The sequence below is a fragment of the Pelobates fuscus genome, chromosome 1 (genome assembly GCF_036172605.1).
Source record: "Pelobates fuscus isolate aPelFus1 chromosome 1, aPelFus1.pri, whole genome shotgun sequence".
Taxonomy (NCBI): Eukaryota; Metazoa; Chordata; class Amphibia; order Anura; family Pelobatidae; genus Pelobates; species Pelobates fuscus.
In genome coordinates, this window is record NC_086317.1 from 167,962,901 (window position 1) to 167,987,187 (window position 24,287).

The 24,287-nt window shown below is 44.0% G+C and overlaps 1 protein-coding gene across 1 annotated transcript; it reads right to left on the reverse strand.

Moving 5' to 3' along the window:
• Positions 1–1,273: 1,273 nt before the first annotated feature.
• On the reverse strand, positions 1,274–18,571 carry LAMTOR5 (late endosomal/lysosomal adaptor, MAPK and MTOR activator 5). The gene is made up of 4 exons (XM_063444380.1): positions 18,469–18,571; positions 10,970–11,031; positions 5,754–5,871; positions 1,274–1,621 (listed from the first exon to the last, which is right to left on the reverse strand). Exons 1-4 carry the CDS (start codon positions 18,501–18,503, stop codon positions 1,561–1,563), a joined length of 276 nt encoding a protein of 91 aa, XP_063300450.1. The 5' UTR covers positions 18,504–18,571; the 3' UTR covers positions 1,274–1,560.
• Between the last annotated feature and the right edge of the window lie 5,716 nt (positions 18,572–24,287).

The following is a 24,287-nucleotide window of genomic DNA, read 5'->3' on the forward strand; positions in this document are numbered from 1 at the left end:
TGCATCACGTATCTGCTTAAATGCCAACTGAACTTACACAGGACTTGCCACACAACCACGTATCACATGTACACTCACACGCTTCAAAACACGGAGATAAATTCTTAGTTTACAAGCATTAACTCACATGCACACCTCACTCTCCCATCGAACACGCTCATGTGTACTGATCTACAAACCTGCTCATGTAGACATCGATTTTGTGTTTATTTTTTCTCTGAATGCATGCATTCTTATTATTACATACTGCGCTATGATGGGGCAACCCAGGGGCTACTTTCACAGGAAATACTACGTGGCACACCTGACTAGGTTGCGGTATGTATAAATTCTAGCAAAGCACAGCACATATGATGTTCTACTATGGCCTGCTCTCAAAGTTAACCAATTGTGTTACTCGTTATTAGTTTATATCCAGCAAGGGTTAACTTGCATAACTTCTTGGTTTTCTCCATTTACTCAACATGTATACTATACCTTATTATGCATACTCATAGGTTAAGATAAGATTGTCTATATATCGTAAAAACTAAAATTGTGCATGTACTCATGCCACTGTTTAACCTGTATACAACATGTACGCTGTTGTGGCGTTTGATGGGAGGGGGGGGGGGATTTTCCAATCTGTCTCTCTGCACTTCACAGCTCACACATGCTGCAGGGAGACAGATTGGGTATCAATGCAGCATGTGTGATCGCTCTGACTCAGAGCGATCACATGGGCTATGAAAGTGAAACTGCCATTTTGGCATTAAATCACTGTTTCTACAGCCCTTGTTACAACTCCCTGCATGTGACTTGCGCAGCCTTCCTGAAAAGTGTGAGCTAATGTTTACACTTCCTTTTATTTCAAATTCTGTTTAATTTCTTACCTCCTGCACTGTTAATAGATTGCCAGACCTTGCAGGAGCCGCCTGTGTGTGTAAAGTTCAATTTACAGAGCAGGAGATACAATTAAGAATAAGCTAGTTAATATCGGATTGAAAAAGAAACCACTTTTTTCATGCAGGCTAGTTGTGCCTAGGGCTACATAGACAAAATCAAATGTGATTTAACTCAGAAGTGGCAAATATTGACCAGTGAAACTTCAGGGGAATAGGGGTTCTCTCTATATTAAAATTTCTTCATTAAGCTAAAGTTGTTTTGGCGACTATAGAGTCCCTTTAAAAGTATCTATGCATTTTCTTATCCCCATAGCAAGTGCTACCTGGCATAGTGGCTCCTTAGGCCGCGTGCACAGCCTATTTACCAATCCAATTAAGTACTCAAACAGTGACATTTTCAGTAAGTTCGTTTATTGTGTAAATCACAAGCCTTGTAAAAGGAGTCATGAGTACTTATGGAAAATATATGTATACCAGATTAATTTACCACTTCTAATGTTAAATCCATAATGTGTGAAGCAACGCTTCTCTCCTTTGATAAAGGATGTGTTTCCAACAGCAACATGACAGTGACATTGAAACTCAATTGCACAAAATCCAGTTCACCAAAATGGGCCGTTACAAAAAATATGAAATAAAACAAGTATTAAAACTTCTCTTCTGTTCCTCAAAGCCGTTAAGATGACATTTTGTGAACTGCAACAGTCAAGTGGTCATGTTTTTGAATCATGATGGTTCTGCAAGAATAAAAAAAAAAAAAGTCAAAAACAGGAATAATTTAACACAACATTTTAAAGGGTTGGTTGCTTTTGCTGTGAATGTCAGGTTGCAGTATCAGATACAGGTATCAAAAATCAAGTACAAACTGTAAACTTCTTGTTCCACCCATAGTGTGAATTTCAAAGTGTGACAAAATAGCCAAACAAAAAAAAAATCCAAGACTGCCTTGTTTTAATGTTGGCTACTTTGGTATACAATTTGAAAATCAGACTTAATTTCATAAGTGGCAGCATGAAATCCATGTGTATATGTTAATGGGAACAACTAGTGGATTAAATATTTGTAACTGCATGGCACAGCTTCACTCACAGTTTGACAGATTAGCAAGTATTTACCAAAGCACTGAAAGAGAAGGGGACCGCTAGGATATCTTGGTTATATGAACCAAAGGGGGTGGGGAAGGACATGATTTGCATTTTTCAATGCACTTTATCTCCCCTACTGTCAGGGAATAAAAAAATGCCAATGTACTGCATTTTGTTTACCTACTAAGACTTCCCTTCTTCATCTATTAAACAGAAATGTAAAAATATGTGTTGAATACTAATGTATGTCTGGTTTATACATTTCACAAAATATCTATGCAGATCTGCAACTTTTTTTTTTGTTGTTGTTGTCACTCTTTATTTTTGTTGTGCATGGAGTAACAACAAGCTTGCCGAGCCAAACAGCAATCACAAGCATATTATAGTCAGACAAGAGAAACATTGACATGGCTTTCAAATAAACTGTACATTTTTCTATTATATAATCAGTAGAAGGAGAAATAGTCAGTGGGGAGAAAAAACGACGTGGTAAAGAGCAGGCTATAATCAACTGACTATGCGTGTTATGAACACAGGAATAAACAGGTGTATTAAATGCCAGGCAGACTAGTAAAATGGGGAGCATAACATCTGATTAACTAGGCGAATATTAAAGGGACACTATAGTCACCAGAACAACTACAGCTTATTGAATTTGTTCTGGTGAGTAGAATCATTACCTTCAGGCTTTTTGCTGTAAGCACTGTCTTTTCAGAGAAAATGCAGTGTTTACATTACAGCCTAGCGATAACTTCACTGGCCACTCCTCAGATAGCTGCTAGAGATCCTTCCTGGGTCATGGCTGCCTAAAATGCATCCAAACATTCAGTATCTCCTCCCTCTGCATGCAGACACTGAACTTTCCTCATAGAGAGTCATTCGTTCAATTAATCTCTATGAGGAGATGCTGATTGGCCAGGGCTGTGTTTGAATCATGCTGGCTCTGCCCCTGATCTGCCTCCTTGTCAGTCTCAGCCAATCCTATGGAGAAGCACTGTGATTGGATCAGGCTACCACTTCTGATTATGTCAGCACACGGCTTGCTTTTCGGAGTCTAACAGCATGCAGAGTTACAGCTTCAGGCTTGAATACAGTAACATTTGTACTATATTTATGGAGGCATGAGGGGCCCGGGCTTGATGGTGGTTTTAACACTGCATGCTAGACAGATAAGGAAAACATTTAAGCATTGCGGTTAGGCCACCGATACCCCACACTCCCTGTCGTGATTGCCCTGTAAGATAGAGTTCTTTAACATGCCAGTTCCCCAAACCCAACATCCACTGTTGATTGTTCGGATCTGTGCTAGGCATGGGGAAGCAGACCAAGGCAAAAATGAGTGATTGGGGCAGAGTCCATGCAAAGACTTGGATTAATAGCTTGGGAGTGTGAAAGTGCACCTCGCCCCTGCTGTGTGTAGTGCTCTCTAAAAGTACAACGTGTTTCAGCCGGCAGGGTTGAATTCCACAGTCAGCCTAATCCCATGCTGGTCAATGTGATGGCACGTATGTTGGGGTCCGCTAGGGCAAAGATGCAGCATGGGTTTGCAGAGGCCACTTGCCAATTCCGGGCCTTGTGGCAGGTCGGCATCTTCTCCCCACAGACTCGGGTGCTCAGGGAGGCTGTGTCCGTCCCTCTTCGGGTGCTACGGAAGGCCGTGGTGGTTTGTCACTGCCAGCGGAGGGCGGTCTTCTTAAGATGTGGAGGAGGAGGAGTACTCCGGGCGTCCATTGGCCTGGGTGGGCTGTCAGCCAGAGCAGCCGTGGCTTGGGTGCGTTGTGTGCCCAAGGCGGCTCGCCCCCCCCCACCTTTGTCACATGGGTCGTGATAGTGGAGGTTGTATCAGGCGCTGGTGCAGTTTCTCCCACAAACGGGGAGAAAGTGCACCAGCGCCTGATACAACCTCCACTATTGTAGTTGCAGTGCAGTGTTCACATAGTTACTACTTGTTGGCTATTGTGTATTTAACCCCAACAAACAAGTGGGAGAATATGAATTACCATATTTGAAAGGTGGCTATCATTTAACCCCTTAAGAGGCAAATTTTAAACTTGTAATTTAGACAGTGGGCTTATACTATCCTTTATCTTTCTTTACTACTCAAATTTTACCCCAAATTAGAAAAGGGTTTACTTCTACGAGGACTGTGCGTTTTTATAAATAAATTATGGAACAGCCAGGGAGGTATGACCAGCGTATTCAGACAAGACAGTGTCTCCACATACCTCAGTTCAGACATGCACAGAGGCTTCTCAGGTAAAAGCTTTTTTCCTGGTATACCCCCAATAAATACATGCCTGTATTCATTGGGAGTAAATCTACTAAACAGTGATTGTTTTAAAAATAAAAATCTGCCTGGAGTTGTCCTAATAATGCTGTGCTATGTATACATATACAATCTTAAAATAAATCCTTTTCTATTCTTTAAACAATATATAGTTTGTATGGGGAGCACCTAAAGAGAAACACTGTAGGCACCCAGACCACTTCAGCTCATTGAAGTAATCTAGGTGCTGTGTCCCTTTTGCACCTAGTACTGCAATGTACAACGTTGCAGCTCTGTCTTCCCTCAGTGGCAAGCACGGCCATTGGGGAGGAGTGTAGGCGGAACCTGACTCAGCACCGATTGACACGGGCGCTGAATTCAGGTAAGTGACTGAAGGGGTTTTAACCTCTTCAGCTCCATGGGAGGGAGGGGGCTCCTTAGCAATCTATAGTGCCAGGAAAATTGTTTTGTTTTTCTGGCACTATAGGATCCCTTTGAATTATGGTGGAACACAGAGAAAAAAAATAGAATTTGAACTAACTTACAGGGACACTACAGTCACCAGAAAAACTACAGCTTATTGCATTTGTTCTGGTGAGTAGAATCATTACCTTCAGGCTTTTTGCTGTAAACATTGTCTTCAGAGAAAATGCAGTGTTTACATTACAGCCTAGGGCTACTCTTCGGATGGCGGCTAGAGGTGCTACCTGGGGCAATTCTGCACAGTAAGCAGCACTGCCATTCAGTGTCTTCACCCTCTGTATGTAGACACTGAACTTTCCTCATAGAGATGCATTGATTCAATTGATCTCTACAAGGAGATGCTGATTGGCCAGGGCTGTGTTTGACTTGTGCTGGCTGTGCTCTGATCTGATCAGCCTCCTTGACAGTCTCAGCCAATCCTATGGGGAAGCATTGTGATTGGCTCAGACCACCACTTTTGATTATGTCAGCAGACAAGCAGTTCAGGGGCAGAGCCATCAGCTGCAGACTTGAATACAAGTAAGATTTCACTATATTTATGGAGACAAGGGGGTGGCTAGATGGTGGTTCCTTTAAAGCCCTATGGCTGAGCTACTGCACTCTTGGCGCTGCATATATCAACCTAGGGGAAACAAAATATTGTGTTGGAGTAACCCTGGTGTGAGCAGATATTTAATCCTGTTCAAATCAAATGCCTAAAGGCATTAAAGCCCTCTTTGTGGAGGATGACATGGAACGTCCAACGTGGGTAGGGATTTGCTGCAAAATAGTCAGGAGTGAATATTTTGAATGAACCCTTTTAAGAATCCAGTTACAATCTTAACACTTAAATACTCCATTATTAGTAAGCAAAATTAGCTCTGTAAAACCTTGCTATTGCTAAATGAATATAACACTAACTAGTTAGAAATCTGTTGAATTTAAAGCACTGATGGAAATACATTCAGGGACCAATTTAAAATGCATAAATATATGCAACAAAGAGCAGGAGTGAGTTTTTACAGAATTTGAAATTTATAGGTTAAAATTCCTCACCCGCTGTCCGATTCCAAACATACAACCGGCACATCTGTGGGGTCCAAAGTAAGTTTTGCTGCCTGCTGAGGAAGAATGGAGATCACACCAGCATGCTCATCTGATAGGCTCCCTCTGCCTAAAGAATTACAAGTGTTAATCGGACTGCTAACAAATCATGTGTTATCAGCACAGGTCATTTCTATATCAATAGCACACCTGCTACTCAGGAGTAGTGATGTCGCGAACATAAAATTTTCGGTTCGCGAACTTCTGCGAACCGCCATAGACTTTAATGGGCAGGCGAATTTTAAAACCCACAGGGACTCTGTCCACAATAGTGATGGAAAAGTTGTTTCAAGGGGACTAACACCTGGACTGTGGCATGCCGGAGGGGGATCCATGGCAAAACTCCCATGGAAAATTACACAGTTGATGTCTGGTTTTAATCCATAAAGGGCATAAATCACCTAACATGGATATGGATTGACACCTGACATATGACATATTGACACCTTGACATATGGATTGACACCTATCCTCAGAGACCCTGATACACACTGACAGAGCAGAATAGGGACTGTTCCCCCTACATAGGGTCACTTGGCAGATATGGATTGACCTGTCCTCAGAGACCCTGATACACACCGACACAGAGCAGAATATGGACTGTTCCTCCTACATAGGGTCACCATTTTTAGCCCAAGGCAGCTCATCACATCAGGCCTTTGTTAGTCGAATGTATCGCCCACTGTCAGTCCCTTCGGGATCCATCCCTCATTCATCTTAATAAAGGTGAAGTAATCTAGACTTTTTTGACCTAGGCAACTTCTCTTCTCAGTGACAATACCTCCTGCTGCACTGAAGGTCCTTTCTGACAGGACACTTGAAGCGGGGCAGGCCAGAAGTTCTATCGCAAATTGGGATAGCTCAGGCCACAGGTCAAGCCTGCACACCCAGTAGTCAAGGGGTTCATCGCTCCTCAGAGTGTCGATATCTGCAGTTAAGGCGAGGTAGTCTGCTACCTGTCGGTCAAGTCGTTCTCTGAGGGTGGATCTCGAAGGGCTGTGGCGATGCGTAGGACTTAAAAAGCTCTGCATGTCCTCCATCAACAACACGTCTTTAAAGCGTCCTGTCCTTGCCGGTGTGGTTGTGGGAGGAGAAGGATTACCTTCACCTCTTCCCCTGTTAGATTCCCGTTGTGCTGTGACATCACCCTTATACGCTGTGTAAAGCATACTTTTTAATCTATTTAGCAAATGCTGCATCCTTTCCGACTTATTGTAATTTGGTAACATTTCAACCACTTTCTGCTTATACCGGGGGTCTAGTAGCGTGGACACCCAGTACAGGTCGTTCTCCTTCAGCCTTTTTATACGAGGGTCCCTCAACAGGCACGACAGCATGAAAGACCCCATTTGCACAAGGTTGGAATGCCGAGCTACTCATTTCCCGTTCCTCCTCCTCAGTGATCTCAATGAAGGTATGTTCTTCCCCCCAGCCACGTACAACACCACGGGTACCAGATAGGTGACAACGAGCACCCTGGGATGCCTGTTGTGGTTGGTCTTCCTCCTCCTCCTCAAAGCCACATTCCTCCTCTGATTCCTCTTCCAGCGTTGCCGCAGGTCCAACAAGCGATGCTGATAAGGCTGTTTCTGGTGGTGATGGTGACCACAACTCTTCCTCTTCACGCTCATCTACGGCCTGATCCAGCGCCCTTTGCAGGGCACGATCCAGGAAGAAAACAAATGGTATGATGTCGCTGATGGTGCCTTCGGTGCGACTGACTAGGTTTGTCACCTCCTCAAAATGATGCATGAGCCTACAGGCATTGCGCATGAGCGTCCAGTAACGTGGCAAAAAAATTCCCAGCTCCCCCGAGGCTGTCCTAGCACCCCGGTCATACAAATATTCATTAACGGCTTTTTCTTGTTGGAGCAGGCGGTCGAACATTAGGAGTGAATTCCAACGTGTCGGGCTGTCGCAAATCAAGCGCCTCACTGGCATGTTGTTTCGCCACTGGATATCTGCAAAGTGCGCCATGGCCGTGTAGGAACGCCTGAAATGGCCACACACCTTTCTGGCCTGTTTCAGGACGTCCTGTAAGCCTGTGTACTTATGCACAAAGCGTACGATCAGATTACACGCATGTGCCACGCACGGCACATGTGTCAACTTGGCCAACTTCAATGACGCCAAAAAATTTGTTCCGTTGTCACAAACCACTTTGCCGATATCCAGTTGCTGCGGAGTCAGCCACTTTTCCACCTGTACGTTCAGGGCAGACAGGAGTGCTTGTCCGGTGTGACTCTCTGCTTTCAAGCAAGTCAAACCCAAGACGGCGTGACACTGCCGTATCCGGGATGTGGAATAGTACCTGGGGAGCTGGGGGGGTGCCGTTGATGTGGAGCAAGACGCAGCAGCAGAAGAGGACTCAGCCGAGGAGGTTATGGAAGAGGATGGAGTAGGAGGAGTAGAGGAGGTGGCAGCAGGCCTGCCTGCAAGTCGTGGCGTTGTCACCAACTCCTCTGCAGAGCCACGCATTCCATGCTTGGCAGCCGTCAGCAGGTTTACCCAATGCGCAGTGTAGGTGATATACCTGCCCTGACCAGATGAGCGGGAACTGCTCAAGGCGAGAGACGGAGTAGCGGATGGTTGAGAGGGGGCAAGGAGGACAGCAGTGGTTGACGTGGCTGAAGATGCTGGACCAGGAGGAGGATGGCGGCTTTGAGTTTGTGTGCTGCTTGTACTCATGTGTTGATCCCATAGGCGTTTGTAATGTGCGATCATGTGCCTACGCAAAGCAGTTGTACCTAGGTGGGTGTTGGACTTCCCACGACTCAGTTTCTTTTGGCACAGGTTGCAAATGGCATCGCTGTTGTTAGAGGCAGACACACAAAAAAAATGCCACACTGCTGAGCTCTGCAATGACGGCATTCTGGTGGTGGACACAGCATGCGTTGATTGGCATGCTGTCGGGCTGACCCCGGGTGCCGATGCATGCTGTCTGACTGTGCCACTAGCTCCTTGCGACGACCTCCCCCTGCTTCCAACTCGTCTCCTCCGTCTCCCCATCTGAACTTTCGCCCTGTTCTTCTTGCCGAGCGGGCACCCACGTGACATCCATGGACGCATCGTCATCATCAACCGCTTCACTTGTATCTGACAACTCAGCAAAGGAAGCAGCAGCGGGTACAACATCATCATCATCACACCGTACATCCATGTGTGTAATGCTGCCTGACTGAGACATATCCCTGTTATCTACATCCTCTGGCAATAATGGTTGCGCATCACTCATTTCTTAAAACGGATGTGTAAATAACTCCTCTGACAGATAAAGTGAAGTGGCTGTGGTGCTAGTGTTGGTGGTGGCGGCAGGCGGGTGAGTGGTATCTTGAGAGGTGCCCGAAGCTAAGCTGGAGGAGGATGGTGCGTCAAGGTTCCGAGCGGAAGCTGTGGAAGATTGGGTGTCCTGTGTTAGCCAGTCAACTATGTCCTCAGAACTTTTCAAGTTCAGGGTACGTGGCCTCTTAAAATTGGGCATTATTCTAGGGCAAAAGGGAATCACAGGACCACGACGGCCCCTGCGGGGTGGCCTGCCTCTGCCTGTCATTTTTGGGGGGGGATTAGTGGTACTATGCGTGCAAGCTACTGTGAGACCAGATATGAGTGGCACTGTGCAGTGGCAGAGGTTGGCAGAGTACACGCTGTTGGCCTGACACCCGCTTGAAGACAACTAACTGCTATTCAATCTATAACAGTGAAAAAAAGTTTTTTGGTTTTAAATGCACGCTATTGGGACACCAGATATGAGTGGCAATGTGCACTGGCAGAGGTTGGCAGAGTACACGCTGTAGGCCAGACACCCGCTTCAAGACAACTAACTGCTATTCAATCTATAACAGTGGAAAAAGTTTTTTGGTTTTAAATGCACGCTATTGGGACACCAGATGAGTGGCACTGTGCAATGGCAGAGGTTGGCAGAGTACACGCTGTAGGCCTGACACACAGACGCTTGCAGACAACTAACTGCTATTCAATCTATTACAGTGAAAAAAAAAAATTTTGTTTTCAAATGCAAGCTATTGTGACACCAGATATGAGTGGTGGCACTGGGCAAGTGGGCACAGTATCCACTGTGAGCCTGACACAGAAGCTGGCAGGCAGGCAAGTGCAATTACATTACACAGGAAAAAAAAAGCAGACTCCTCTTCTAGCCCTAAAAAGTGCTTTTTGGGGTGCTGTCCTTACAGCAGAGATCAGATGAGTCCTTCAGGACTGTAGTGGACACTGAATACACTAGCCTAACTATACATTTCCCTATCAAATGAGCAGCAGCTACACTTTCCCTCCTCTATCCAAGAATGCAGCTTCAGAATGAATCTAAAATGGATGCTGTACAGGAGGTGGGAGGGTCTGCTGCTGATTGGCTGGAATGTGTCTGCTGACTGTGAGGCACAGGGTCAAAGTTTACTCAAGGATGACGAATAGGGGGCGGATCGAACCGCGCATGTGTTCGCCCGCCGTGGCGAACGCGAACACACTATGTGCGCCGGGAACTATTCGCCGGCGAACAGTTCGGTACATCACTACTCAGGAGTCTTGTCTAGATTCTACTTGAGGAGATGGCAATAGTACATATCATGCATGAGCCTAGCTAATGTTCAGCCTGCAGTACACACCACTTCTATAAAGTAATAACCTGAAAGAGTTACTTGAAATGACTGTTGGATATTTGCACGTGGTTATTTATTAATACGAGAATTCTAAATAACTTTCATGAACAAAATAGCCAAACTCAAAAATAAAAAATATCTATGTCAGCAAAGCTATTAGTTCAGCTTTACTTTACCAATACCAAAATGCATTTACTTTGTATTTTGTGTGATGGCTTTATTCAATTTCCAGCAAACTAAAGTTACTTACTAAATAAGCATGATTGCTGAAATTATAAAAAAAAAAAACAAAAAAAAACACAACAATGTGTGGATAACAGATATTGGTGTTTAAATACAGCGAGTACAAAAGCCTAAACATAGCTTTATGACACTGTTGTGAAATGTTTGCTAAGGGGTTAAAAACAAATGATTACAGTAATAAGGTCATAAAAGTTTTCATTTGCGAATAGGCACAAGCTCAAATGTATACTCTAATCAGCCAATTAATTTCAATCTGCTCCCATAACAATTTGACATTTAAAAAACAATTGAACTCATAGGACAGACACTTACACCCCAAATTTAGTCCTTGTGAATCCGTGCACAAAATTCCAACAACTGATGGATGTTTCATTCTGCAACAAAGACAGAAATTAGCAGTTTGAAGCTGCAGTGGTTGTTTTCATACTATTAGAGCAGATTAAAGGATGGTTTGAATTCGGAGGCTTACGAATTCGGCAGCACACAAACTTATTAAAATTGAGCCAAAAAATTTCGGACATATTTGTTTTCATAAGGATAGCAAATTATGGACTTGCATATTAAGCAACTGAAACATCAGAATTAGGAAAGGGGCATTTTCTTCTCCCCTCTTATTTTGATTTTTTTCAGCTCTATATTCAATAGCTCCCTGATTTGGTATCCTTACATGGAAGTGCTATAATAAATGGGTATCATTCAAGTGTGCTTCATTTCCGGTGGTCAGAGCTATTTTCCCACAATTCTCACCTTTCCTCCGTGTTCCCGCACGTCCTGTCACTTAGACAGAACGCCGGCAAAACTACTATATTGCATCCTAACAGAATAAACAGTTTCTCCATTTGTGTTCGGACGCAATTCGGGACTTTGTTTGTATCGGAATTTCATTCCTGTGAATGAAACTCTGATCCTATTCGTGCTGCGGCTACATCTTGCAGCCACTTAGTAGATAACTCCCTAATTCCCACAGTATTAGGGAGCTATCTACCAAAAGGCTGAAAGACTTAAATTGGTCTTTCAGCCAAATGTACCAATACTAGTAAACAGTGAGCAGCCTGTGGAGTCGAGTTTTCACTTTTTTGTCTGATTATATTTTTTTGCGCTCAGGTTTATTTATTTATTTTTTTGGCAAGTTCGACGGGTATTATGGATTTTTATTTGGCCTTTTTTGGGGCTGAAAATGAAGATTTTAGAAGAAAGAAGACATCAAATGGTAAGTTTTTTTTTACAGGTACTTAGTTCTTTTATTCCCCTCCCTCACAATTTTTAGGGTGAGAGGATAGGTAGGGGTTTATTTTTTTGGGTGGGGGGTGAATAGGGGCTTGGGGACACCTAGTCACCTTGGTGGCGGTAATTTAATTTAGGGCCCCCACCTGCCACTCAGGGGTGGGGGCCGGGGTAAGGACAATGGGTCCCCCACCAGCCGCTCAGGGGTGGGGGCCGGGAGGTGGACAATAGGTCCCCCCACATGAATTTGCCTAAAGGAGAACTAAAGTTAGAATTATATATCTGTTTGGGGTTGAGCAAGCCCCTAACTCCCAACAGACCCAGCTAGCAGAAGCCACCTGCAACCAAAAGGTAGAAAACTGGAGGGTGGCTAAACGTTTGACCTGTATGTGTCTCAGTGTTTGCATCTGTATGTGCAGGTATCTGTATGTGCAGGTCTGCCAAGGCTTGTATATGTAGGTCTGTATTTGTGTCAGTATTTTCTTCTGTATCTGTGTGTATTTGCATTGTATACACACACACATACTCCTGGGGCAGAGAAAAACCACACATTTTAAATAACAGCAACTATATTAATTACAAACATTTTGCTAATACAAGGGGTACAATTTATGGAAATGGGCTTCCAAGGTAGTAAAATATGAAATAAGGTCAGGCACCACTGATGTTGTACAAAATCGTAGTCAATACACTAGACTAGAGTACGGAAAATGGGCTGATTTGGAGAGAAAAAAAAAAAATTATATATACACACACACACACACACACACACACACACTACAGACAGAGCTTGCTATGTTGGCCTTAATTTATCATTTTTGCTAACAATTAACCCCTTAAGACCGCAGCCAAATGTACAAGTTGTGATCCAAAAAAAATGTAAACAAACCACAGAATTTTACTATATGTCTGTTCAACAATAATTTACCTCTTTCATACTAAGTGCACCCACACTTATTATATATCATTTTGTTCAGGGGAAACAGGGCTTTCATTTAATATCAAACATTCATGTATGGAACTCCATTTTATATGAATAAAATCTAAAAAACTTGAAAAAATTATGAAATCTTGTTATTTTTCAATTTCAGCATGGCAATTTAACTGTTAATGTCAGAATACTATTCGGTTTTCCTGCAATAAAACATACATATTTGTATTCAGAAATGTCTCACGAGTAAAACAGTACCCCCCATGTATAGGTTTTATGGGGTTTTGGAAAGTTACAGGGTCAAATATACGACTTGTCCATTATTTTATTTTCTGCATAGAAATTTGACAGATTGGTTTGAGTGACCTAGGTTGCCTTTTAGACCGTATGGCAGCCCAGAAATGAAAATTACCCCCATCATGGCATACCATTTGAAAAAGTAGACATCCCAGGGTATTCAAAATGGGGTATGGCCAGTCTTTTGTAGTAGCCACTTGGGCACAAACCCTAGCCAAAGTTAGCGTTTTTTTTTTGTGTTTTCTTTTTTTTACATAAAATCTGTACTTTCACTGATAATATTATTGTTAGTATATAGTTTACTGCCCTGAAACACTCCTAGTTCTGCTCAGTGAGGTCTCACGAGCGCCATGGTACCCCCCATGTATAGGTTTTATGGGGTTTTGGAAAGTTTCAGGGTCATATATACGGCTTATCCATTTAGGCTTTATTACATTGAAATTTGGCAAAGTGATTTTCTGGGCCTATATCGCATTTGAGAGAGCATGGCAGCCTGGGTAATAACATTTCCACTATTATGGCATACCATTTTCAAAAGTAGGCAACCCAGAGTATAAGAAATGGTGCATTGCAAGATGTTTGGTCTAACCACTTTATCAGAAATGAAGGGCCCACATAGGGGTTATAGCTTTATTTGTGCTTTTTCACGCACATGAACTCCATTTTCACAGGACATTTCATATTCCTGATATGAGTTATTGCAACAAAGCCTCACTATTTGTATTTAACATTGTCTCCTGAATGTAACAGTACCCCCATGTACTAGATTCTCTGTTTTGGGGGGGAAGTCATGGGGACAAAAATATTAGATGTCCTTTTCAAAGTTGGCAATTTAACAAAGTGATTTTCTGGGTCTATCTCGCCTTTGAGAGAGCATGGCAGCCTGGGTAATAACATTCCCACCGTTATGGCAAACCATTTTCAAAAGTAGGCACCCCAGAGTATAACAAATGGCATAATTTGAGATGTTAGGTCTAGCCATTTTAACAGAAATGCTGGGCCCATGTAGTGATTTCTACTTTGATTTTTGTCTTTTTAATCAGATAAATAGCATTTTCACTGGAAATGTCATAATCCTGATATTAGTTAGTGCACTAGAGACTTAGTATTTTGATTTAACACTGTCTTTTGAATATAACAGTACCTACATGTACCATGTTTCCAGGTTTTTATTATATCACATGAATAGAACAGTACCCCACATACACTTTGATCTGAAGGCAGAGAGAGGCAGATAGATCTTTGATATCACATAGAGAGTCACTGTGCGAAAAGTTTGAGAAGTAAAAAAAACGAAAAAAAAAAACTATTTTTTGTAACCCTTTCAGTGCTAATCACAGCATTAACCCTGTGATCAGTTTTTTATTGGGAAGTCACATTTCAAGTACTACAAATGTAGTATTTTGAGTTGTTTGGTGTAGCCACTTTAGAATGGCTAGCGTAAACAGGGACAGGCCAAGGTCAGGGGAATCCAGAATTCAGAGTAGTCGGTAAAACAAGCCAATGGGTCGGTACAGGCAGCTAACAAAGCGTAGTCAGGACAAGCCGAGGTCAGAAATCCAGGTAAATCAAGCAAACAAACTGCCAAAGTCCCATACAGAGTGATTCAGAAATTCAGCTCTGTATGGTAGACTTTGAAACAGTCTGTTATGCAGAGGGCGGGTAGAGATGGGCAGGTTGGACAATAAAAACTGGAGTCCTTTCGGACTCCTTTCTTGTAGCAAACACGGCACTTTTTTTGGGGAGCTTTTTTACTAGGGGTGGATGGGATTCGGGAAGGGAAGTGTTTGCCACAAAGTCTTTGGAGATCTCCTGATTCCAAAGTGGGATTGGGGGGCTGGGTAAATAACATACGGGACAAAATGCTTAATGTGAATTCGAGGAAAGGGCAGGGCCTACCTATGACCTCTTTTGTATAGAGGACATAGGCATTGAAAATTGTAATCTGGCTCACGTAGATTGCAATTTTCTTGTACCAGGTCCTAGTTTTTCGGTTCACCAGATAGGGCTGTATGCATTGGTCAGCCAAGTCTACTCCCCCCATAAACTTGCTGTAGTCTACAATGCACTTCGGCTTTTCCAGATGCTCAGTGCTACCTCTCACAGACACTGGCACTGTACTTTCGTCATGCATCGTAGACAGCATGTATACATCTTTCCTATCTCTGAAGCGAAGAGCAAGCAACTCATCCTGGCGGAGAGCTGAAGAGGAACCTCTACTGCTTCTGCCACTTGCCAGGGCTTGGGGGAAACCCCTGCGATTCTTCCTCACTGTGCCACAGGCTAGGGTTTCAAAACAATATAAATTTTTAAATAATTCTATACTGGTATAATAATTGTCAACCCATAGCCTATATCCCTTATTCAACAAGGGAAGGATTAGATCCCAAACAATCTTGCCACTTGTACCCACAGAATCAGGGCATCCTGGTGGGTCAAGATGGCTATCCTTCCCCTGGTAAATGCGAAACGCCCATGTGTAACCAGTACAGGATTCACATAATTTATAAAATTTAACGCCATATCGGGACCGCTTCGATGGAATATATTGCTTAAATAGCAGTCGACCTTTAAATTTCATAAGGGACTCGTCAATTGAAATATCTTTATCGGGGACATAATTTTCAGAAAATTTGTCTGACAGGAGTTGAATAAAGGGCCGAATTTTATATAGCCTGTCAAACAGTGGGTCGTTTCTAGGGGGACACAGCGAGTTATCATTAAAATGAAGGAATCGCAGCAGTTGCAGGTAGCGATCCCTCAACATAACCTCAGGGAAAAGAGGTGTAGCCAGGATACGTTGCTTGCTCCAGTAGGACCTGATACTGGGCTTTTTTACAATACCCATCATTAGGGTTAAAGCCCAAAACCGCTTCATCTCTGCGACATCCGTGGGTCTCCACATATTCCTGCGACCATGATGGGACCCCGGATGTGCAGAGAGATACTGCATAGCAAACAAATTCGTTTGCTGAGCCATGAGCTCAAAACATATCGTCTGACATAAAGAGCTCAAAAAAACGAATTGGCTCGCAGTCGTCCACTGTTACAGTGATGCCAGGTGTAACAGTGAACGGCGGTATTTCTGGGGCCATCATATTTGGAGGCACCCAGTCTCCGCCTGGCATTGGGCTTGCTGAGCGTCCTCTTGTGAGTGGTGGTGGGGCACCATCACTTGAGGTCTCACTCAGAGGCTCAATGTCAGAGGCAGTGATAGTGTCACTGTCTTGCAGAGTGTCACTATCACTGCCTGCCAGAATGGCATACGCCTCCTCGGCTGAGTAGCGACGTGCCATTCTAGGGGGACAAATTAATTAATTTATATACTAAAGTGGGTAATTAATTATCTACCTGCCTAACACCTACTACCCGCCCTCAAAAAATAATATAAATGTACTGATCACAGTATAGGCAGCTGCAATCAGTACACTGAAAGGGTTATTTTCAGATCTATAAAAATAACCCTAAAAAAAAGTCAGTCTGATCAGAGAGCCCTCTGATCACAGTGATCACTGATACAGTACTGTACAGCAGATAAACTGTACAGTTTAGTGATCACGGCAGCGGGGAAAGGGTTAAGGGAGATTTGGGTTGCTGCGACTGACACAAAGGGTCAAAAAAAATTAGAAATAATTTTTTTGACCCAAAAAAGTTTTTAAAACTGAAAGGGTTATTTTTTGATCTGTAAAAATAACCCTAAAAAAGGTCAGTCTGATCAGAGAGCCCTCTGATCACAGTGATCACTGATACAGTACTGTACAGCAGATATACTGTACAGTATAGTGATCACGGCAGCGGGGAAAGGGTAATGGAGATTTGGGTTGCTGCGACTGACACAAAGGGTCAAAAAAAATTTGAAATAATTTTTTGACCCAAAAAAGTTTTTAAAACTGAAAGGGTTATTTTTTGATATGTAAAAATAACCCTAAAAAAGGTCAGTCTGATCAGAGAGCCCTCTGATCACAGTGATCACTGATACAGTACTGTACAGCAGATATACTGTACAGTATAGTGATCACGGCAGCGGGGAAAGGGTAATGGAGATTTGGGTTGCTGCGACTGACACAAAGGATAAAAAAAAATTAGAAATAATTTTTTTTTGATCCAAAAAAATAATAATAAATAAATACCCTAATCAGGTTGATCACAGTAATATGCTGTGATCAGCACTGAAAGGGTTAAATAAAATATAAATTTTAAAACTTTGAAAAAAAATTTAAACTTTCTTTTTCCACAGGAGCTGCAAAAACCACGATCTCTCTGCCTCTCTCTCTCAGATCGAAGTGAGGTGAGGAGAGGGGCAGAGACAATGTGTCAGCCAGTGATCTGAGATCATTGGCTGACACATACTAACAGTGATCACAGTGACTGGCTGTCACTGTGATCACCTCCTACAGATCGCGGTAATTGGCCACAGGGGGATGCCTGGGAGGTACAGGCATGCCCCCACCGCGATCTGTAGGGGGCTAATGGCTGCAGTTACATGTGTCAGCCAATGGGCTGACACATAGTAACACTGATCGCACTGACAGGCTATGGCAGCCTGTCAGTGTGATCAGACTGCAGCCTGACAGTTCAGATCGCGGTCACTGACCCCAGGGGGGCTGCCTGGGGGGCCAGGCATGTCCCCCGACCGCGATCTGCTGCAGAAGAATGCGGCCGGCTCCATGTGTCAGCCGATTTCAAATCGGCTGACACATGGTAAATACCGATCGCAGTGACAGCCTGTCACTGCGATCGGAAGCTGCAGACCGCGGTCCCCAGGCACAGGGGGGCTGCCTGGGGGGCCAGGCATGCCCCCCGACCGCGATCTGCAGCGGCCATGTTCCGCCGGCCACGTGGGGCTGAAGACCGCCCAGGACGTACTATGCCGTCCTGCGGCGTTTAGAGCCACCAAAATAAGGACGGCATAGTACGTCCTGCGGTCTTAAGGGGTTAAGTGAGTGTGTGTATCTGCACTGAAATGAAGTGGAAATGGGAAGTTTGTCTGCATGGCTCATGTCAGCTGATCAGTTTAGCAACAGCAATCAGCTGACCTGAGAATAGAGAGGGAGTAGGCTATCTGCAACAGACCTACAATAGCTCCACTGATAGCTGGGTAAATGGTATACACTGTGCACACGGTGGGCAGACAGTGATTAGGTTAGGATTGGATGGAACTATGCTGCTTTCTGTATGTCAATAACTAACCAGATCCCAGCCTCAAACAGTAATACACGTGTTTTAAGATCTCTTACTGCACCCAGTCACTTCCTGTATGAATGTAACGCAATGTCATTGTGCTAATAGCCTCCACATTAGGGCGGCTAGGGCTGACCAGGTCGCTAATAACGCTGTATCCCGCTTTTAACACACTCACGTGTCCTCTAGGTGCTGCTCCAGAGCTGCCTCCATATTTCAATCGGTGCAACCAAGTGATGAGGGCAAACTTCCGCACCACGCACGTAGTTTACGTTATAGCCGAGTGCTAAACACAAGAGGAGACAATCTTTGGGACTGCAGTGTAGCCTACAAAATGGCGGCTGTTATCTAATATAAATAGCGCCGTGGACGTTTGTTAGCGTATAGTAAAAACAATGCGCTTATGTAAAGCAAATAAAACACATTTATGGCGAATTGAAGATGCAGCCACTCAAAATGTCAGCAGTCATCTTGTGCAGGGCTATTCTGAGGAATTTTTACATGCCTTACTGATAATGTATGCAACTAAAATATAATTGGAAACAAAAACATTGAATCTTATTTGCCCAGGGGGATTCCTAAGCACATGCATTGCAATTATAAAGTGAGTGAATCCTGCCCAAATAAGGAAAATTAATGTTAACTTTCCCTGCCTTAGAGGAACTATAGAGGAACCAGCTCTGGGATACAGAGAAGTATCATTCTATTCCAAAACAGTTTGATTCTTGAAGAGACATTCTAGTCACCAAAACCACTATATGTGAAAGTTGCCAACTATCCCGTTTTTGCCGGGACAGTCCCAGCAAGGTGGAGACTGTCCAGAGTAATTCACTCTCCCAGGACAGTTCCAGCAAGTGCGCTTTTCAGCCAGGGCTGGTACATCCATAAGACAGCACAGGCGGCCGCCTTAGGGCGTATCAGCTCTGGAGGCGCAAGATTGGAGTGACCAGCAGGAGGGAAGGACAGCGCTCCCTCCTACCAGTAACTCTTTGTAGCGTGGCCGAGCGGAGCAGACCGCGGTACAGGAGCTTCTGATTCCTGTACCCAGCCGTTCTGACATGAAGTGCTATCTCAGTCAGACCAGACACAGTAAATAGAAGCTTCTGTATTGCGCTCGTCTGTGTTACACAGGGAGGTAGGAGGCACACCAGGGTGGGGAGAGGAACACTAAGGGTGTGGGGGAAGTGGAACACTAAGTACATGGAGGGGAGAGGAACACTAAGGGACAGGGAAAAGAGGGCAGAGGAACACTAAGGAACCGGGCAGGGAGAGGAACACTGAGGGACAAGGAGGGGAGAGGACCACTAAGGGACAGGGAAGGGAGGCGAAAGGACCACTAAGTGACATGGAAGGGAGGGGAGATGAACACAGAGGGATAGGCAAGAGAGTGGAGAGGAACACTAAAAGACAGGGAAAGGAGGGGAAAGAACCACTAATGGGGGGTGGGGGAAAGGAACACTAAGTGACAGGGAGGGGAGAGGAACACTAAGGTGGGAGGGGCATTAAGAGATAGGGAAGGGACGGGAGAGGACCACTAAGGGACAGGGGAGGGGGGAGGAGATACCACTAAGGGAAGAGGAGAGACCACTAAGAAAAAAGGAGAAGAGGAGAGAACACCACTGATGGACGGGGGGGGGGGGGGAAGCTAAAAGACAGGGGGAAAGAGGAGATCACTAAGAGACAGGAGGAGGAGAGGAGAACACTAAGGGACAAGGAGAGGAGGGAAGGAGATCATTAGGGATGGGGGAGTGGAAGAGACACACAGAGAAGCTGAGGAAGGGGTGAAAGAGAAGCGCCAAAGGGTTGGTAGGGGAGAAGGAGACACACAGAGGGACTCGGGAGGGAGACACACAGAGGGACTCGGGAGGGAGACACACAGAGGGACTCGGGAGGGAGACACACAGAGAGGCCGGGGAGGAGAAAGACACACAGAAGGGCCTGAGGGTGAAAGAGACACACACAAAAGAACTGGGAAGAGTAAAAGACACAAAGGGACTGGGGGAGTAAGACACGCAAAGGGGTTGGGAGGATGTACGAGACATACAAAGAGGGGAGATAAGAAACATACAAAATACAATGTATCCCTACACACACACAGAAACACACAATGTATTCCTACACACACACAGAAACATACAACACATCCCTACACACACACACCGAAACACACAATCCCTACACACACAAACAGAAACACCCAATGCATCCCTACACACACAGAGAGAAACACACAATGCATCCCTACACATACAGAAACAGACAATGCATCCCTACACACACAGACATGCACAAAATCATACAATGCATCCCTACTCACACACAGACATACAGAAAAATACAATGCAATTTTAAAATTTACGCAGAAGTAGTGTATCTGAAGGAAATGTTTTTTAAATGTTGGCAACTATGAGTCGGGAGGTGAGTGAGTATATGTTAATGTATTGATTTGGGTGCAGGGCCAGACTGGGACAAAAATTCAGTCCAGGTAGTTAAAGGCAGAGCAGCCCACTAGGAGGGGTGTGTCCAGATAGGGGGCGTGTTATGTCATCACTGACAAGTCCTTGATAGTGGGATACCAGAAAACAAAAGTGGAACAGGTGTGTTAATGCAGTGGCAGGACTAAACTAAAGAGGGCCCTGGTGTAAGAATTGTTATGGCCCCCGTATTGCAAGGATGGCCAAAAGGTCCCCATCAGGTGTACAACTCCCACAATGCTTTGCCAGCTGGGGATCTAACATTTGCCCATCCTTTTATGAGCAGTGTTTGTTGTTTGAATATAAGCATGCATTTGTATGGAGTATGTGTGTGTGAATGTAGGGATTTACTTGTGTGTATTGTTGTGTGTTTTATGTACTGTTACCATTGGAAAGTAGTGGTTTACTTGTGTGTAGTGTTTACCTTTGAATGTAGGGGTGTGTCTGTATGTAGTCTTGACATTTGAATGCAGGGGTCTTTGTGTAGTGTTGGTGTTTGAATGCTGAGATGTATGCACAGATACACAGAGTGACACACATTCAGACACAGACAGCCACACAGATACAAACACTGACACACACAGATACACAGGCACACATGCTGATATACAGATACATATACAGAAACACAGATAGATACACATACAGAAACAAAGGTATACACAATCAGGTACACTTACAGATGCACAGAAACATAGGTATACATACAGACAAACAGATAAATACAAGATACACACACAGACACACATATAGATACACATACAGACAGATTGATGCACAGATACAAATAGAGACACACAGATAGGTACATATACTGATACAAAGACAGACATAGAGATACGCAGATACACATATAGACACACATATAGATACACAGATGCACATACAGACACGCAGATACACATACAGATACACAAACATATATAATATATATATATAGAGAGAGAGAGAGAGAGACACATACAGACACAGAAACACACACTGACACACATATACAAATACAAACAAACAGGCACACAGATAGATACACATATAGGCAAAATGTAATTTTTTAGCCACCCTCCTGTTTCCTACCTTTTGGGTGCAGTAGGGTGGCTTCCTTGGAGTCTTGTCGACTGGCTGAGGCTGTTGGGAGTCAGAGGCTCTCCCACTCCGTGCACCTCTCCTCTCTCCATTCCTCCTGTACAGTGCTCTGTGATAGCTGGGAGGAAGTGACAGGATGTCATCATTAGAGAGGCCCGATTGCATTATTAACGGGCCGCAGCGCTGAGTGGGCTCTTGAGGACACATTACTATCGGGTGGCCCTAGCTGCATGTTCCACTGCACCGGCAGAAATTCCACCGCTGTGTTAATGTGTGTTGTGCATGTGTGGGTATGCTCCCTGTGGGGGTGTATGTGTTTGGAGGTTGTATGTTTGTAGAGTAGACTGTGTTGTGTATGTGTAAGGGTGTTTGTTTGTAGCGTACTGTGGCTAGGAGCTGTAGTGTGTGTGTTTCTGTGCTGTAAAGTATGTGTGTGCGTGTTTTTAGAGCCTGTAGAATGTGTTGTCCTTTGGAAAATTATGTGTGCATGTAAGGGAAGTACTGTTTGTGTATCTAGGGGCAGCAGGGCTTGCATTGTGTGTGTATATAGGAGCTTTAGTGTATGTGTATGTGTATAGGGGTTGTAGTGCACATGCGTGTATAGGTGCGGTAATGCGTGTATAGGGGGTTTAGTGTGCATGTGTGTATAGGTAGTGTAGTGTATGTGCATAGTGGGCGTTTCAGATTGTTGCCTTGAGTTACCATAATACCGTAGAGAGAGGGAGAAACAGAGGCTGCCTGGCTAACTTCCCTGGAACCTTATCTCCCATCTGGAGAAGGGAGTGAGCTCCTTTGAATCTCCCCTTCTAGCCTTGGCCCATGGCCATCGCTGCAAATCGGGCATTTGCCTGATGGCCAGTCTGGGCCTGTTTGGTTGCATAGGCTTTTTCCATACACTCTGACAAACAGGGTTATTTACTAAAGTGACAATTCTAGTTAATACCATTGTGGCTGAACTGAAGTATAGCTAACAGAGAATTTTTCCAGTTTGTCTATGACCTTAAATTTTAATAATAACGGTGAAAGTAAATCTTCAACATTTTTGAGAAACTGCAATGTTTACAGTTATCAGACAACTACGCATACCACCTTTCTTGAGAAAAAATACCAAAAAAATACCAAACAGTCTAATTTGTACTCAACTAATAAATAGAATACCACACTCAAAATAATGCAACAAAGTGTTGTATTGGAATTTTGTACAAAAAGAAAATTAGAACCTATATTCACAGTACATTAGAAGGGAAAACCCAATTACTTAGTATGCCCATAGAGTCAACAGCACACCAGAAACATGTAGTACATAAAGTATAAAAAATTTAAAAAAATGACAAAAAATTTAAAAGGATGTACTGGTTAGGTCTCACCACACTGTTGAGCAAATCAGTCCTGGTCAGAAGAGTAAATCCATGAGGGATGGATACTGAAGAAAAAAATAGATGTAGTCCGGCGGCACCTGTCTCAGGATCGGTCAGACATGTAGATGACTGGTGGGCTGGAGACAAATGAGCTGTAGTCGGGCTGCGCACTCAGGACCACGTTGTCCCTTCAAAGGCCCTGGTGTTGGAGGCTGAACTACAGGGTGACCTTGATACCTGCACCTATCTCCCTGTTGAGTGCCATCATCATAAAAATCTTTTTGTACTCTAATTTGTACAATTAATAAAATATTCATGGCATTGCTAGAAGTGATATAAAAAATCTAGGCATTAAGATGTATTCAACAGTAGTGAAAAGGCTGCCTGGCCAAGTTTTAGCAGAGTTCAATAGTGACACTGCTATTGTGACTTTGAATGTCATTAGACAGCTAGAATTCTCTTTAATGTCGGAAAACCTTTATTTCCTGGACAACCATGGCACCATCACCATTGGGCTCTCTTTACCGCATGGCAAAAGGGGCAACTGCCTTGGGACCCATAGCTTACAGAAGCCCCCACAGCACCTGTCCCTTGTGCTCTGAGGAATATGAAATAGGCATGTGCATGGGGAACATTTTCGGTTTGGTTCGGTTCGGCTCGGCATTCCGAAATTCAGGATTTTCGCATTTCGGGACTTCGGCACTTCAAGACTTCGGAACTTCAAGACTTCGGCACTTCAGCACTTCGACACTTCGGAAATTCGGCAACTTCAGAACTTCTGCACTTCAGCACTTCGGAACTTCGGCACTTCGACACTTCGGAAATTCGGCAACTTCGGCACTTCGACACTTCGGAATTTCGGAACTTTGGCATTTCGGACTTTCAGGACTTCGGCACCTCAGGACTTCTCTTGCAGCCGCTTGGTAGATAACTCCCACGGTATTAGGGAGTTATCTACCAAAAGGCTGAAAGACCTAAATTGGTCTTTCAGCCAAATTTACTAATACTACTACTGTGACTGCTCACTGTTTAACCCCTTAAGGACCAAACTTCTGGAATAAAAGGGAATCATGACGTGTCAC

Excerpts from the sequence above, each read along its gene's own strand:
- LAMTOR5 (XM_063444380.1), bottom strand. The coding sequence starts at position 18,503 with ATGGAGGCAGCTCTGGAGCAGCACCTAGAGGACAC. Across the intron at positions 11,032-18,468 it reads GAGCAGCACCTAGAGGACAC|AATGAAACATCCATCAGTTG; the intron begins GTGAGTGTGTTA and ends TCTTTGTTGCAG. Across the intron at positions 1,622-5,753 it reads TGTTTGGAATCGGACAGCGG|AACCATCATGATTCAAAAAC; the intron begins GTGAGGAATTTT and ends TTATTCTTGCAG.